General features: G+C 42.0%; 1 protein-coding gene across 1 annotated transcript in view; it reads left to right on the forward strand.

The window, feature by feature from the left end:
• ankrd50 (ankyrin repeat domain 50) overlaps nt 1-18,919 on the forward strand; it is a 184,082-nt gene that overhangs the window by 63,571 nt on the left and 101,592 nt on the right. Inside the window, exon 2 of the mRNA XM_078539723.1 lies at nt 17,209-17,438. Within this exon, the coding sequence (XP_078395849.1) occupies nt 17,209-17,438 (230 nt within the window). The remainder of the gene's footprint in view (nt 1-17,208; nt 17,439-18,919) is intronic.

Below are 18,919 nucleotides of genomic sequence, written 5' to 3' on the forward strand. Positions count from 1 at the left end.
GGGGATGGCAAAGCACAGTTCCAAAGACGAGCTCAATGAGCAGCCACCAGTGTTGGTACAGAGAAATAATGAGCTTTAAGTTTGCATTAAAGAAAGATTGGGGGCAATTTGCATTGCAACTCCTTTAATTTTATTTTCAGTTCTTCATGCCAACTCCAATTTTGTTACAATTGAATCTATGAATGAAACTCCATTTTTAATGCAGCTGAGTCTGGAATTTTGTGCAACTATTGCACAAAGTCAAATAAAATAATTTGTCTTGCACAAGTGGTTGTTTAAATCAGTTATACACACTTTAATAAAATGCTATTGTCTTGAAGTTGTGCTTGGCTAGTTTTAATGTCAACAGGTGATTTAGTTTGCCAGCTATAGATATGTAAGCCTAGAAAAGTAAAGAAAACTGCCTCACAGCTTGAAGAAAACTGATACAGCTCCCAAATAGCTGAAACCATAAGAACAACCCTAATTCTAAACATATTAGCCAAAAACAAGTAATGGTATTTATTTTCACCTTCAGTGAGGTGCATACAATATTGTTTCACTTGTATTGAAAGAAGATTTTTAAAAATCTGAAGAGGAACACCCAAATGCTGCAATCATAAAATTTCCTGTGCTTTTCTAGAGAAATAAGTTGCCATGCTTCCCCTTAAATGTTGTCTTTATATGAAATATAGCAATCAGTTATGGATGAGGAAGGCCATTTAGCCCATTTCCTTCCGAGCTTAAAAGCCCAAGTCTCTGTCATTTGTCCTCATGGATCAACTCTTTGATACAAGTCATCAGCTTCAAGCTCTTCTCTACACTGTTTCTATTGCTTCAATGTCAGCTTGTCTTTGTGACCAGAACTCGATGCAGTACTCAACTGCTTTATAAAATCAATTCTCTGACCAGGAATTAATCCTACCGCAGTGATGAGAGCACTGAATCCTAACCACTAGACCACCAGTGAACTTGTGGGTACTCCAGTTTGACTAGCACACCATATAGTTTAACCAGAGTTTTCTCTGAATCATATGTTATTTCTCTGGTTATGTAGTTCAGCATTTTATTGGCGTTGTTGATTACGGCTCTGCATTGAGTCGATGGGTTGAGTATCATAGTGCCAAGACTCCTGGATATCTTTTGGTTTTGTGCTTGGCTATTTTAAAACCATTTATAAAGTGCATGCATGACTTATTCATATGCACTACACATTTGTCTACATTGAATTTCATTTGCCACTGTTTTGCCAGCTTGCTTATTGCTTAAATCCAGTGTTTTCTGGGTTGACTCCCTAACGCACTTGCCCTCTTTTTACTCCAGTATCAAATTTGACCACTTTATATTGAATTTCTGAATCTTATCATGTCCGGAAATTGGAAACTGCAGCAGTCCCAACATTGAGACTTGCAGTATCGCCATTCTGACATACTGTTTTGGGATTTCTATCCTTCATCCAGCTTCTTATCCATTCCCAGGGTTCTCCCTGAATAACTATAGCTTTGTTTTTAACAAATAGTCTTTCCTGTTGAATATTGTCACATGCCTTTTAGAAGTCCAGGTACACCATATTGTAGTGATTATCATGACCACTTGGGTTATCGCTACTTTAATGTAAGATGGTTATGCAGGATCATCCCTCTCCTGAATCTATGTTGAGTATTATTTACTAGGTTATCAGTGTACCGATAATCCTCAGATTTACTTATGATAAATTCTATTGTCTTGCACAGAATGGAAGCGAGACTAATGGACTTGTAGTTGTGTATCTGTGTTGTCTCCCTCATTCTTGGTCAATTATAAACACCTCACAGTTAATAGATATTTAATCTTCAAAGATAATTTAAAAACAATGAGGTTTGAATTTTCAACAAACCAGCCAGTCTGTCCTTACAAAATGGCTCATCTACTTTCATCCCATTTAATATTAGTAGGGGCAGAATAGCTGAGTTGGGCTACAGCAGCTAGACTGGGTAAGACTAAGGGGAGCAGGTCACTGATTTTTTTTATGTCAATAAATAATAATGTACTAAGCAACCTCTCCAAAACTTTACATAGCAAGGCATTTGTATAAATAGCCAAGGTATCTCATCTGGCCTAATGGAAATTGTTTTAAGATTCCTGAGAAAAATTAAGGGCAATAATCTGATTGTGGGATCCAGACAACATTGTGACCAAAATGTCAAATGGTTTGCAGCAGTCACCTGAACTCCCTAGTTTAGCTTTTAATCCTGCCCGTAATTTAAAATTTTACTGAGTCACTTGTTTTGCTTTGTGCTAACACAGGCTGTCAGTGTGTTCATTGTCTTGATGCATAGCCATTTATCCAGAAAGAACAATAACAGCAACAGCTTTATATAGCTTCTTAACATAATAAAACATTACATGGTGCTGCACTGAGGCAGTGTAAAACAAAATATGACTCCAGGTCACATAAGGTGATGTTGGATCAGATGAACAAAAACTTGGTCAAAGAAGTAGATTTTAGGGAGTGTCTTAAAGGAGGAAAATGAAGTAGAACAGCAGAAAGGTTTAGGGTAGGAATTGAGATGGAGAAACTAGTTATGGGTGGAGAGCGATACTAAGTGATCAGAGATGACCTTGTCTGACATTATGAAGCATAGAACCATAGAACACCACAGCACAGAAAAACAGGCCATTCGGCCCTTCTAGTCTGGCCGAAATATTATTCCACTAGTCCCATTGACCTGCACCCAGTCCATAACCCTCCAGACCTCTCCCATCCATGTATCTATCCAATTTATTCTTAAAACTTAAGAGCGAGCCCGCATTTACCACGTCAGATGGCAGCTCGTTCTACACTCCCACCACTCTCTGAATGAAGAAGTTCCCCCTAATGTTCCCCCTAAACCTTTCCCCTTTCACCCTAAAGCCATGTCCTCTCGTGTTTATCTCTCCTAATCTAAGTGGAAAGAGCCTACTCTCATTTACTTTGTCTATACCCCTCATAATTTTGTAAACTTCTATCAAATCTCCCCTCATTCTTCTATGCTCCAAGGGATAAAGTCCTAACCTGTTTAATCTTTCCCTGTAACTCAACTCCTGAAGACCCGGCAACATCCTAGTAAATCTTCTCTGCACTCTTTCAATCTTACTGATATCCTTCCTGTAGTTAGGCGACCAGAACTGCACACAATACTCCAAAGTTGGCCTCACCAATGTCTTATACAACCTCACCATAACATCCCAACTCCTATATTCAATACTTTGGTTTATGAAGGCCAGTATGCCAAAAGCTTTCTTTACAACCCTGTCTACCTGTTTTGCCACTTTCAGGGAATTATGTATCTGAACTCCCAGATCCCTTTGTTCCTCCGCACTCCTCAGTGCCCTACCATTTACTGTGTATGTCCTACCTTGGTTTGTCCTTCCAAAATGCAACACCTCACACTTTTCTGCATTAAATTATATCTGCCATTTTCTGGCCCATTTTTCCAGTTGGTCCAGATCCCTCTGCAAGCTTTGAAAGCCTTCCTCGCTGTCCACAATGCCTCCAATCTTATGTCATCAGCAAACTTGCTGATCCAATTTACCACATTATCATCCAGATCATTGATATAGACAACAAACAACAATGGTCCCAGCACAGACACAAAAGCAGTGGGGCTACATGAGATAGCAAAGACAAGTGGGCTGGGGAGAAGCTGTAAATATGAGTTAGGGAGTTTACATGGAAGGAAAGGTTAAGGGAGCATAGGAGGGCAGTGAATCCAGAGAAGGGAGAACATGATGGGCAGAAATTTTCGCTCGGCAAGCAGGCGTGCGCCCAACCCGCTCGAGCGTGAAATGATGCGCGTTGACTTCGGCCAAGCATGCCAACGTCGACGTGCAGTCGTGCGATAGTTCAGTCGGCGGGCGGTGCCGGAGCCGGCAGCGCACCCGCTGACAATTAATAAGCCTGTTAAGGCCATTAAGTTATCAATTAACGTAAAGTTTTCACTGCCCGTCCAACCTAACAGTTGGTGGGCAGGCATTTTTTTTGGAAACCTCATCCGTGGCCGGGTTAAGGTTTCCAAAAGAAAATAAAACTCTTAATTTTTCATCAATAACATGTCCCTGTTTTACTATATTTTTATTTTAAAATATTTTTTATGTCTCTTCATTTCCCTGAGGCAGCTCCTTTGCATGCGCAAAGTTCGCGCTTGGCCGGCTCGCCCTCCCCCTGGCCCTCTCACATAGGCAACGCTTAGCACTGCCAGCGTGAAATTGCGGTGCGGTGCCAATCGCAGGCAGTCGGCTTCCCGATTGCCCCCACCGAACCCCCCAGCCAAGGGCAAAATTCTGCCCGATGACTTGATTGAACTCACCCAGAATCAGAAGTTTGTTGGTGTTGAGAGAGGAAAACGGTGAAGATAACTGTGAGAAAATTTGCATTTTACTTTCGTGGACGACAGAGTATTTTACTGTATAATAGAAAGAATTAAAATAAGAACTATCAACTTAACACTAAACCTTACAGGGAGGCATTGATGTAGTGGCATTGTTGCCAGACTAAAACCTAGCGTAATGTACTGGGGACCTGGGTTTAAATCCCGCCACGGCAGATGGTCGAATTTGAATTCAATAAAAATCTGGAATTAAAAGTTTAACAATGAGCATGAAACCATTGTTTTTTGTTGTAAAAGCCCATCCTTTCGGGAAGGAAATCTTGTCCTTACCTGGCCTACATGTGACTCCAGCAATGTGGTTGACTCTTAAATGCCCTCTGAAATGGCCTAGCAAGCCACTCAGTTGTATCAAACCGATACAAAGTCTCAAAAAAGGAATGAAACTGGACGGACCCCCTGGCATCGAACCAGGCACCAGAAATGGCAATGGCAAACTCAGCCCTGTTGATTCTGCAAAGAACTCTTTACTAACATCTGGGGGCTTGTGCCAAAATTGGGAAAGCTGTCTCACAGACCAGTCAAGCAACAGCCTGACATAGTCATCTTAACAGAATCATATCCTACAGATAATGTCCCAGACACCAGCATTACCATTCCTGGAGTTCCCTGGGAGTCCTCAGCATTGACTCCAGACTCCATGAAGCCTCATGGCATCAGGTCATAATAGGCAAGGAAACTTCCTGCTGATTAACACCTACCACCCTCCCTCAGCTGATGAATCAGTGCCCCTCCATGTTAAAAACCATTTGGAGGAAGCACTGAGGATGGCAAAGGTGCAGAATGTACTCTGATTGGGGGACTTCAGTGTCCATCAAAGGGCGGCTTGGTAGCACCGCTGAGCTGGCCGAGTCCTAAAGAGTCCTAGACTACTTCTGTGGCAGGTGGTGAGGGAACCAACTAGCGGGAAAAACATTCTTGACCTCATCTTCACCAACCTGCCTGCCACAGATGCATCTGTCCATGACAGTATCGGTAGGAGTGACCACCGCACAGTCGTTGCAGAGACAAAGTCCAGCTTTCACATTGAGGATACCCTCCATTGTGTTGTTTGGCACTACCACCGTGCTAAATGAGATAGATTTTGAACAGATCTAACAGGTCAAGACTGAGCATCCATGAGGTGCTGTGGGCCAACAGCAGCAGCAGAATTGTACCCGATCACAACCTGTAACCTAATGGCCCGGCATATCCCCCTCGCTACCATTACCATCAAGCCAGGGGATCACCCCTGGTTCAATGAAGATTGCAGGAGGGCATGCCAGGAGCAGCACCAGCATACCTAACAATGAGGTGTCAACCTGGTGAAGTATAACACAGGACTACTTGCATGCCAAACAGCAATTGGTAGACAGAGCTAAGTCACAACCAACTGATCTCACAGCCAACGGATCAGATCTAAGCTCTGCAGTCCTGCCACATCCAGCCATGAATGGTGGTGGATAGTTAAACAACTCACTGGAGGAGGAGGCTCCACAAATATCCCCATCCTCAATGATGCGGAAGCCCAGCACATCAGTGCAAAAGATAAGGCTGAAGCATTTGCTACAATTTTCAGCTAGAAGTGCTGAGTGGATGATCCATGTCAACCTCCTCCGGAAGTCCCCAGCATCACAGATGTCAGTCTTCAGCCAATTCAATTCACTGCACATGATATCAAGAAACGGAAGACAGTGGATACTGCAAAGGCTATGGGCCCTGACAATATTCTGGTAATGGTACTGAAGACTTGTGCTGCAGATCTTGCCGTGCCCCTAGCCAAGCTGTTCCAGTACAGCTACAACACTGGCTTCTACCCAGCTATGTGGAGAATTGCCCGGGTATGTCCTGTACACAAAAAGCAGGATAAATCCAACCCAACCAATTACCGCCCCATCAGTCTACTCTCAATCATCATTAAAGTAATGGAAGGGGTCATCAACAGTGCTTGCTTAGCAATAACCTACTCACTGACGCCCAGTTTGGGTTCCGCCAGGGTCACTCAGCACCCGATCTCATTACAGCCTTGGTCCAAACATGGACAAAAGAGCTGAACTCCCGAGCTGAGGTGAGGGTGACTGCCCTTGACATCATTCAGCATTTGACCCAGTGTGGCATCAAGGAGCCCTAGCAAAACTGGAGTCAATGGGAATCAGGGGGAAAACTCTTCACTAGTTGGAGTCATATGTAGCGCAAAGGAAGATGGTTGTGGTTCTTGGAGGTTAGTCATCTCAGCTCCAGGACATCACTGCAGGAGTTCCTCAGGGTAGTGTCCTCGGCACAACCATCTTCAGCTGCTTCATCAATGACAACCTTCCTTCCATCATAAGGTCAGAAGTGGGGATGTTCGCTGATGATTGCACAATGTTCAGCACCTTTCGTGACTCCTCAGATATTGAAGCAGTCCATGTCTAAATGCAGCAAGCACTGAACAATACCCAGCCTTGGACTGACAAGTGTCAAATAACATTCATGCCACACAAGTGCCAGGCAATGACCATCTCCAACAAGAGAGAATCTAAACATTGCCCCATGACGTTCAATGGCTTTACCATCACTGAATCCTCCACTATCAACAATGGGGGTTACCATTGACCAGAAACTGACCTGGACTAGCCATATAAATACTGCGGCTACAAGAGCAGGTCAGAGGCTAGGATCCTACGGCGAGTAACTCAACTCCTGACTCCCCAAAGTCTGTCTACCATATTCAAGGCACAAGTGAGGAGTGTGATGAATTACTCCCCATTTGCCTGGATGAGTGCAGCTCCAACAACACTCAAGAAGCTTGACACTGTCCGGGACAAAGCAGCCCGCTTGATTGTCACCCTGTCCACAAATATTCACTCCCTCCATCACCGACGCACAGTATCAGCAGTCTGCACTATTAACAAAATGCACTGCAGGAATTCACCAAGGCTCCTTGGACAGCACCTTCCAAACCCACGACCACTACCATCTAGAAGTACAAGGGCAGCAGATAGATGAGAACACCAGCACCTGGAAGTTCCCCTCCAAGTCACTCACCATCCTGACTTGGAAATATATCGCCATTCCTTCACTATCACTGGGTCAAAATCCTGAAACTCCGTTGCCAACAGTACTGTGGGTGTACCTACACCACATGGACCGCAGCAGTTCAAGAAAGCAGCTCACCACCACCCTCTCAAGGGCAACTAGGGATGGGCAATAAATGTTGGCCCAGCCAGCAATGCCCACGTCCCATGAATGAATAAAAAAAACTCAGTTCTACTTTTTACTTTTCCAACCACCACACCACCCCCCCGCTTCCTTATCTCTTATCTCTTATAGTTCTCTTATCTTATGTAATCTTAAAGGTTCATTCACTTTTCTTGGGAGAAACCCAAAGGTATGCCACAGCCCTCCATATCTCACTTTAATTCGCCCCAGTGTTCCAGCTATCATCCAAGATAAGACTCTATGGGGTCCTTCATTAGCTTTTTGGTGACATGACCCTGTACATTTTCTTTACAGACCTCACAGATATGGATTCTTCAGTTCACTTGTGGGCTTCACTGCCTTCTTGCTTAGAGATTTAAATATCAGGAACGCCCCCTGGTTCCTAATGGCCCTCTATGCTCCCATAGCTTCTGTACAGTTGCTGGTCCCACAGCTGATTATTCAAGCTGACTGCTTTCTGACACATGCTCTGTGAGGACCACTGTAGATTTCTTCCACTAACTGCAAGCTAGAGTAAATCTTATGAAAATGCAAGTTAGGGGCAGGACTCGGCCACTCAGCCCCTCGAGCCTGCTGCGCTATCAATATGCAATAAGATCACAGCTGATCTGATTTTAACCTCAACTCCACATTCTCACCACCCCCGATAACCTTTCACCCCCTCGCTTGCTCTGCTTTAAAAACATTCAAAGAGTCTGCTTCCACTGCTTTTTGAGGATGAGAGCTCCAAAGACTCACAATGCTGAGAGAAAAATTTCTGCTCATCCCTGTCTTAAATGAATGACCCCTTATTTTTAAACAGTGACCCCTAGTTCTGGATTCTCCCACAAGAGGAAACATCCTCTCCCCATCCATTCTGCCAAGACCCCTCAGGATCTTATAGGTTTCAATCAAGTTGCCTTTTACTCTTATAAACTCCAGTAGATACAAGTCTAGCCTGTCCAACCTTTTCTCATAAGACAACCCATCCATTCCTGGTATTAGCCCTGTAAACCTTCTCTGAACTGCTTCTAACGCATTTACATCCTTCCTTAAATAAGGATAACAGTACTGTACACATTATTCTAGATGTGGTCTCACCAGTGCCCTGTACAACTAAAGCATAACTGCTGTACTTTTGTATTCAATTACCCTCGCAATAAATAACATTCTATTAGCTTTCCTAATGACTTGCTATATATGCATACTAACCTTTTGTGATTCATGTATTAGGACACCCAGATCCCTCTGCATCTCAGAGCTCTGCAATATCTCACCATTTAGATAATATGCTTCCTTTTTATTCTTCCTGCCAAAATGGAAAATTTCACATTTGCCCACATTATACTCAATTTGCCAGATCTTTGCTCACTCACTTAACCTATCTGTGTCCTTTCGTAACTTCCTTATGTCCTCTTCACAACTTACTTTTTACATATCTTTGTGTCATCAGCAAATCTAGCAACCATACTTTTGGTCCCTTCATCTAAGTCATTTACGTAAATTGTAAAAAGCTGAGGCCCCTGATCCCTGTGGCACACCACTCATTGCATCCTGCCAACCAGAAAAATTCCCAGTTATGTCTACATTCTGCTTCCATGACAATATGTTACCCCCTACACCATGAACTTTTATTTTCTGCAGTAACCTTTGATGTGGCACCTTATCAAATGCCTTCTGAAAATCTAAGTACAGTACTTCCACCTGCTCTCTTTTATCCACAGTACACTTGTCTTCTTCAAAGTACTCCAATACATTGGTTAAACATGATTTCCCTTTTATAAACCCATGTTGACTCTGTCTGACTGCCCTGAATTTTTCAAAGTGCCCTGCCTCTTTAATAATAGTTCTAGCATTTTCTCTATGACAGATGTTAAGCCAACTGACCTGTAGCTTCCTGCTTTCTATCTCCATCTCTTTTTGAATAAAGGAGTTACATTCGCTATTTTCCATCCAATGTAACCTTCCTTGAATCTAGGGAATTTTGAAGCAGAAAAACCAATGCAGCTACTATCTCACTAGCCACTTCTTTTAAGACCCTAGGATGAAGCCCATCAGGACCTGGGAACTTGTCAGCCCACAGCTCCAACAATTTGCTCATTCCATTTTCCTGGTGATTGTAATTTTCCTGAGTTCCTCCCTTCCATTTCCTGATTTATGGCTTTTTCTGGGAAGTTACTTGTATCCTCTATAGTGAAGACCAATTGTCACGACTCACTGGGGAAAGTGCACTGTAATGTCAAGTCCCACTGCTCCCTGAGCCGTGACAAATGTGAGAAAGTTTAATCAGATCGCCAAATTGCCCCAATTTTATCTAACTGTGTAATTTAATTTAATTTAGATTAACAGCATACGAGCACCAGGTTTGTAAACTTAAGTAAATAACTGTTTATTAAACATATTGTTTTTAACCAATGACAAAAGCAAGAAATATGACTGCTAACTCTTAACTCTACGGCCAGGGTTTTTCAGTCAGCGTGTGGGGGCGGACCCAACACGCCGGTGTGTAAAATGACGTGCATGATGTCGGGCTACGTCCTGACGTCATCGCGCTGTCTTGCGATGTTTCGTTCGGCGGGCGTACACCAGAGTTGGCTGCGCGCCTGCCGATAACTGATAGGCTTATTAAGGTCATTAACAAATTAATTAATGTCATTGTTTACGCTGCCCGTCCAACCTCAAAGTTGGCGGGCAGGCAAAAAGATCAAGCGACCTTCATGTTTTTTTAGGAAACCTCATCCATGAGCAGGATGAGGTTTCCTAAAGCTTTTACTACTGAAATAAAAATCTTATATGAAAAATAAAATCATGCCCCATCTCATGTGACACAGTCACATGAGGGGCACGTCTCATTAAATTTTTAATGTCTGTAAAAATGTTTTTACAAACCACTTCAACCTCCCTGAGGCAGCTCCGTGCCTTAGGGAGATTGAAGTGGTCAGCGCTGGCCCTGACTCTCCCTCCTCCCCCGGCCCACACAGCGCTACCGCACACCTCTTACGCTGGGCGGGCCTTAATTGGCTCACCCACGTAAAATGGCGGTGCGGAGCCGATCGTGGGTGGTGGTTGGCTCTGCAACCGCCTGCTCTCAACGAGCCTGTCCAACGTGGGAAAAATTCTGGCCTATAGCTTACTCTACCCCTTTTTAACCCCTAAACTCAAACACACACACATAAGATACACAGAACAAGAATTTTAAGGGTGAGGTAAAAACAGTTCGATAGCACCAATCTGGGGTACAGGTTTAGATGAGTTGATTTTGCTTGAAGTCTTCCAAGTTCCTCGCAGACTTGTACTGCTAACATGAGGTGATCTTTCAGCACTTCCAGTCTGTAGTTTACTAGTTGAAAACCTGCCTTTAATGTCTCTACTAGTGATTTCTCCTCTTTTCTCTTGACAGGGGTTTCTCAAAAAACAGGATACAGAGATGTGAGGAATAGCTAGCTAATTACTATGGCAGAATTATTGGAGTTTTACCAAAAACACAGGAGAGAGAGGTTTTTGGGTCTTTCCTCTCGGCAGGTTGGGGTCCTTCTCCTGGCTACAGCTAGGTGACCTGGTCACCTGGTCAACAGCCAATCAAATGCTGTCACTAGGCAGTTCTCTCTTAAACCATGTCCTTTCCGGCACCATCGTCCAACCTGGCGCATGCTGTTCCAAGAAGTAGCAACATTGTAGATTTTCTTTTCCTGCTTCAGGGAACATTTTATTTTTAAATTGCAGCCATTCTAGGTTTTTAAAGCTACAGTCCAACCTGAAAGTCACAGTCCAAGAAAAAAAGTAAATAAAACCTGTTCTTTAAACAATGCAAAATACCTGTTCAATTCATCTGCCATCTACTTATTTTCCATTATTAATTCTCCAGGCATAACTTCTTTTCCATTATTACTTCCCCAGACACACTTCCTATGGGACTAACGCTTACTTTGTTCACTCTTATTTAAATATCTATAGAAACCCTTACCATCCATCTTTATATTTCTAGCTAGCTTTCTCTGATGCTCTAATATTTCTCTCCTTATTAGTCTTTTTGTCATTCTTTGCTGTTCTTTATATTCTGTCCAATCTTCTGACCTGCCACCTATCTTTGCACAATTATATGCTTTTTCTTTAAGTTTGATACTATCTTTAATGTTTTTAGTTAATCATGGATGGTGGGCCCTCCCCTTGGAAGTTTTCTTTCTCGTTAGAATGTATCTATTCCTTGTATCCTGAAATATCCCCTTAAATGTATGTCACTGCATCTCTACTGATCTAATCCTTAACCTCATTTGTCAGTTCAATTCAGCTAGCTGTGCTTTACTTCCTGCACAATTGTCCGTATATAAGTTTAAAATACTCATCTTTGACCCACTCTTCTCTCCCTCAAACTGAATGTAAAATTCAATAATATTATGATTGCTGCTACCTAGGAGTACCTTCACTATGAGGTTATCAATTAATCCCATCATGTTACACAATACCAGGTCTAGTATAGCCTGTTCTCTGGTTGGCTCCAGAACATGCTGACCTAAGAAACTATTCCAAAACATTCTATGAACTTATCTATGCTACCTTTGTCTATCTGATTTTTCCAGTCTGTACGTAAATTAAAATCCTGGACGATTATCCCTGTACCTTTCTGACAATTTCCCATTATCTCTTCCTTTATAGGTGTCCTATCATGTAGTTGTAATCCGGGGACCTGTGCACCACTCCCACAAGTAGCTTCTTGCTTTTATCATTTCTCACCTCAACACAAACTGCTTCTTCATTCTGGTTTCCTGAACTTCGGTCATCCCTGTCTAATGAGCTAATACCATCATTAATTAATAGAGCCACCTCTCCACCTTTTCCAAGCTTCCCATCCTTCCTAAATGTCATGTAGCCTTTAATATTCAGGTCCCAATCTATGTCATCCTGTAGCCATATCTGTGTAATGGCTTTCAGATTGCACTTATTTATTTCTATTTGCGATATCAGTTCATCTGTTTAATCTTGAGTGCTACGTGCATTCAGATACAGAGCCTTTAGATTTGTCCTTTTATTATTTTTGTAACATCTTGCCTTACCTGCTGATTTATGCTTCGATTTGTGCTCTCTGTCCCTTCCTGCCACGGTCTGTTTATCATTTCCCATATTAGTACCTTTCTCTCTTACCTTGTTTTTACTCTTTGGTTTACCACACCTTCCCAAATTTGGTCCCTTGCTCCCACTATTTAGCTTAAAACCCTCTCTACTTCCTTAGTTATGTAGCTCATTAGAACACCGGCACTAGCGCAGTTTAGATATTGATCGTTCCAACTTTCCAGCCCCCACTTTCCCCATTCCAGGTACCAGTGCCCCACGAACTGTGGCCCACTTCTCCTACATCAGTCTTTGAGCCACGCATTCATTTCTCTAGTCTTATTTGCCCCGTGCAAATTTGTACACGACTCAGGTAATAATCCAGAGACTATTACCTTTGAGGCTCTGCTTCTTAATTTGGTGCCTAGCTCCTCATATTGACTATGCACAACCTCCTTTCTCATTCTGCCTATGTTGTTGGTACCTACATGAAACACGACAACTGGATCCTCCTCCTCCCATTGTGAGTTCCTGTTCAGCCCTGGGCAAATGTCTTGAACTCTGGCACTAGTCAGGCAACATAGCCATCAAGGCTCTCGCTCTTTGCTGCAGAGAACTGTCAATCCCCTCACAATACTGCCCCCTACCACAACTGCATTCCTTTTTGTGCCCCCTGCACTTGAATGGCTTCCTTTATCACAGTGCCGTGGTCAGTCAGCTCATCCAACCTACAGCCCCCACTCTCATTGAAACAAACTGAAAGAACCTCAAACCAGTTGGACCATTACAGAGGCTGACACTCCTGCACTCCTGCTCTCTGGGTCCCCTTACCTGCCTCAGCTGCAATCACAGCCTTCTGTCCCTGACCACCTTCAAAATCAGAAGATCTTAACCTAAGGGGTGTGACCACCTCCTGATACAAAGCATCCAGGTAACTTTCCCCCTCCCTGATATGTTGCAGTGTCTCCAGCTCAATGACTCTGGGAAGAATTTTCGGGCAGGCGTCCCAATGTCACCGCGCATCATTTAGATTTTCAGGGCAGGTAGCTGCGCCCCCACCAAACTATCAATGGCCTATTAAGGCCATTAAGAAAGTAATTAAAATAGTAAAGAATGCTGCCAGTCCAACCTTAAGGTTGGTGGGCAGGCGAAGAGCCCAGGCGGCCTTCAAATTTTTCATGAAATCTCATCCACAGGCGGGATGAGGTTTCATGAAGTGTTTATTAATTAAATTTTAAAATTTCAAACATTTGATAAACATGTCCCAGCTCATGTGACAGCGTCACATGAGGGGGCATGTCTAAATAATTTTTCTCTGCCTTTAATAAAAATTTTAATTCCAAACTTAATCTCCCTGAGGCAGCTCCGTGCCTCGGGGAGATTTCTGCGTGTGAGACTGCAGGCCCTGGCTCAGAGAATCCCTCCTGCCTGCACAGGGAGCGCTCAGTGCTTCCGGGCACGCATCACGTAAATTGGCCCGCCTGCGTAAAATGGCGGTGTGGCCCCGATCAAGGGTACAGATCGGGTTCGTGCCAACCCTCGCACAACCCCGCCAATGGAGGGAAATTTCTGCCCTCTGAGCCGAAGCTCCTCAAGCCGCGGACACTTATTGAAGATGTGTTTGTCCTGGATCACACTGGTATTCAGGAGCTCTCATGCTACAGCCATGACATATCGCCTGACGCACCATCCTAATGTGTTTTAATTAATTATTTAATTATTTTATTAAATTATTTATTTTATGTATTTATTATCTTACCACGAAGTCTGATACTATTTTAAACATTAGGAATAGAATGGACCTTAACGACTCACCAAACAGCTGGCTTCTTCCCCTGTATTAGAGCAAGAACCAATTCCTACAGGGTGAAAAAGTTAGAAAAAGCAAAGGAGCACCTCCTTCCGCTCCTCACTGAACTCCCTCAACTCACTAAACTCCCAGCATTTCACTGAGGTCGCACTCCTGTGCAATTCCAGCTGTTTTTATTTCACAAACTACACACTGAAGTGTCTCTGTATGTCGTCAAATTGAACTGCCCACTTCGGACAGGATACACATACAGATAAATCAAACTAAAGAACATTTTAACCAAGGCTGCACCCTGAATCACTATGTCTGGCAATATGGCATGCTTTGGGATGATTCAATCAGAAATGCAAATTAATTATTTTTTCCTTCAACATAACTCTTTAGTTCAGTAAACCATATGAATAATTTTTATCTCTAATGGAGTCTTATGACCTTCTTTCCCAGAATTGTCAGCTTTTAGCTTATTTTATGGAGTTAATGATATACACCCTGGCTCTACCCAAGGGTCCAGAAATGGGTCACCCGCTGTTTAAGTTTTTTTTCACTATCAGCTCTGACCTTGTAAAATAAATATAGGTTAGCTTTTAAGTATAATTAACTCCAAGCTTGTTTGAATTGCATTTACTTCAGGGTTGCTTATAAGTTTTTCAGTCAGATTCCCCCATGTATCTACAGTTAAAACTTTAATTCCCAAAGCTAAAAATTATATTCCGAAACATAAACCATGAACTAGATTTTTGCAACAATGTAGTAGAGTGATCCTTTGCAGCCCCTTTGTGCAGTTATTTTGTTATTGGGAAATTTACACAAAGACCATATTTCTGTCACCATTATGTTCAAAAGAGATGATTTGATAAAGGCGCTTGGGTTTAAATTCCTGTACACTGTTCGGGAAAGGATGTTTTGAGGAAATAGTTCCAGAATTTATAGTACGGCATTATGTTCGAAGAATGGCTGCTTGAAATACAATTACCAGGTCCTATGGAATTTGCCCTAGCGTGAATATCATTGCTTTAATGAAAGGAAAATGAGTAACAATTGAAAAAACGACATAGCTTTTTGTCATCTTACTAAATAGAGATAAATAGCTCCACAATTTAGAGTACTGGGAGAGTTAGTACTATTAGAGAGTTAAGATTTTGCACTCAGGAAATCTCATTCTTTATTATAAGTGGAAATAGAACTGAAATGAACACTGTGCTTTTCTTTACAGTCCATTGCCTGTCTTACCTGTCTTGAACGTCTTCATCTTGAGAGAGAACTAACCTGAATAGATTGATAGTAATTTATTTTTCCCCCCCTGTACACCTCAGGTTCTTGACAAAAAAGCTAACAAGAATTATAACCAGAGAAATGGCATTCCACCAACCCCGCCCCTTCTCAGGAAAAGGAAGATTGATTCTGTCAGACCCTCTGCAGTGATCCAATGTGCAGTCAAGTTACTTTGCTGACAATATTCTCAGTGGTGCCTGTAGTACTGAAACTTTGTCCTTTTCTCTTCTGAAGGCATTCTGGTGTATGGTTCCATGGGTGCTAACTGCCTTCCAGTACATTGCTCAAACAGCCATTCTCCAGTTGTGACAATGGGCAAGCAATTAATCTTTTTGATCCTGACCTGTCCTCACTCAACATCCACGCACTTGAACTTTCTAGGAGGGATCATTGGAAGGAAATCAATGGTAGAAACCCTGGTTACTTTTTGCATTCCTCCACAGCTTGGAGAAACTCAGGCCAACCAATGGTAGTACACCTGTCAATCTCCTGACTGAGAAGCTAATTTACTGTTGCTGAAATTTTAAAGATTTACATGATTTGTTCGGACTGTAATGATACAAACTGGTTTTTAGTAAAAATTGACTACTTGGAAAATTCCACTGTACTGGAAGCCATGTTGTAAACTTTTGGTATAGTGCTATTGATAAAAATGTTTAATTATACGTATTAAGATCATTTGAATTTTTACTATACGGCAATGATCCAAACATTGTGGCCACTCCTAAGGCTTTAATTTTGTTTCTAACAAATTCATTAATACCAATTTTCATTTTTCTGTTGCAGGGCTTCTGTTGCAAAATATATGAACCATTTTTAGTGCATTATGGATTTAATAAAAACTATTTAGCCAGGTATAGCTTATAAAATGTGGCATTAAGAAGGCTAACTTCAAATAAATTCAATTTATTTCTTGTGGGGCTGTCCAGTGAGGGAGGTGCAAATCTCTATTTAGTAAGACAGCAAAAAGGTATGTTATATTTCTTAGAAGTGGGTTTCATGCCAGAGTAAATTTCTGATAGTTATAGTTCACGTGGCAATTTTTCAATAGCAAGCTTAGTTTGCTATTAGTGTATCATTTTTGAGTGGAATCACAGCTGAGATTAACCTTGTCCCCATTTTATTTCCATACACATAGCCCCTTTCCAGCTGAGGATAATTACAATAAGTGGGAACACATCCCCTGACTAGCAAGGAGAAAACTCATTTGTTATTTGAGTCAGGAAGATGCGTATGGAAAGAAAAATATGAGGGATGGAGGTATGCTGGAATGCCCATTTTCTCACCAAATCTCATGATTAACATAAGATTTGGAGATGGGGGTGGAAGTGGCCTGGTATTTGTGTTCATGCAAGTGAAAGAGAGGAAGGAAAGTTTATAGAGAAAAAGAGAAGGTGCATGTGTATTTGTGCACAAGATTTGACAGGTGTTGCAATCAGCACTGATTTAAGTCAATTGCTCCTTTCTTTGTAAAGAAAGTGTAATTTTAAAGTTGTGTGAAATTCAAGTAACATCTCCCATGTTTCTTTTTCTCAGGTGTGTACTCTTGCCACTGTTGGGAATAAAACCGCCTTCACAGAATCTCTTCATTGTCGTAGATTCTGTCGATGAAGGCTGCAATTATGTTGAAGGGGAGCAAAGGCAAGCAGGCCTGACACGGACTATAGCAGAGCTACTAGCAAGTCATCATGAGTTCTTCCCACCATGGCTGCTGCTTGTCTGCTCTGCCAGGAAACAGAGTAAAATGGTGACAAAAATGTTCACAGGTGAGAAATTTTCCCCACCTAATCCTGTTTGTTGCACAGACCAATGACCTGGAATTCACTGCCTGAGAGTATGGTGGAGGCAGGTAACTGAGGCATACAAAAGAGAATTGGTCTGTTATCTGAAAAAGAAGAATGTACAGGGTTATGGGGAGAAGGTGAGCGAATGATACTAGGTGAATTGCTCATTCGGAAAGCCAATACAGACATGATGGCCAAATGGCTGCCCTCTTTGCTGTAACAATTCTGTTACCGTAACAGTGCCATATTGTCCACGACACAATTTTATAATGCTAATATAATATGCCATCTGCTTACAATTCCCCAAAGTAGCTTTGTGCTATGGAGCTGCCATAGGCTTTCCTATTTTATCCCTTCCTCTCCTTTGCCCTTTGTTTTCCCTTTGCCTCTTCCAAACTCCTGCCCCTCCTTGTGTCTTTTCACTTCTTGTGAGGTGGATGGGGTAGTCATGCATCATTAAAAACTGATGTTATTGTCATTCTTCAGTGGAGTCCAGGTTCTGGGAGAGCAACACTTAGATTTTGTTCTCATTTTGTATTTGAAATTTACATATTAGTTTGGATCCACAGAGCTGGTAATTCCTGTGGCATATTCAGAGACCCACAAAAATGATAGTGCCAGAAGCAGGTGGGTCAGATTATTTACACTGGGGAAATGCTGTCAATGCACTAAGATTTACACATTGGAAATTGACCTTCCATGGAGATGTGCATATGCGTTGGAGAAAGGAACCAAATTTATCATCTCCTATTTTTCTCTAACGCCCTGAAATACTGGGAAATCAATATGAATGATTGGAATTCAGATATAGCTAATTCAGGTATGCACCTTTTGGATGTTTTCCCTATTACATATTCATTTCTATTATCCTAATCTATTCGTTAGCAATTTTCTACCTTGTAGAAGTTTATTGATGGTTATATAAAGCTGCACTCAGTTGAATAGTTTAAAGTTTTGCTTTTAACAATCCCAGAGCTTTACTTGTAAATTCAGGCACATCCCAAACTCGGGGTACACACTCCTGATATACAAGACTCTGCACCAGGAAATATTTACCTCAATATCTCCTCCAGGTGAAGGAAACCTTACTAGAAAAAAAACATATTGATCCATATTACTTCCATTTTGTTGCCAAGACAAGGCAAAACCTATTCAGTGGAGAAGACACCATACATATGTTTTATTTTCTGCCCTATTTACAATGAGAAACCTCTTGGTGCACTTCAGCCTGAGTGTAGGATTTGAAAGGAAGTATTTGTCATCAAAAATATTTACACTGGAGCCCATGGCTTATTATCAAGTGGGTTTGTGCCCGAAACTAACAGTAACAGTGGTGACACAATGTTGGAAATGATTTGGTATGATAGGAATGGTGAATAGGTATGCTGTGACGTCTGTCCTTTTTAAATCTTGAAATGCAGTAATTAAACATTAGCTCTTGAAAGATGTGTTGTTTGGTCCAC

Source organism: Cetorhinus maximus, chromosome 1, assembly GCF_964194155.1.
Source record: "Cetorhinus maximus chromosome 1, sCetMax3.hap1.1, whole genome shotgun sequence".
Lineage (NCBI taxonomy): Eukaryota > Metazoa > Chordata > Chondrichthyes > Lamniformes > Cetorhinidae > Cetorhinus > Cetorhinus maximus.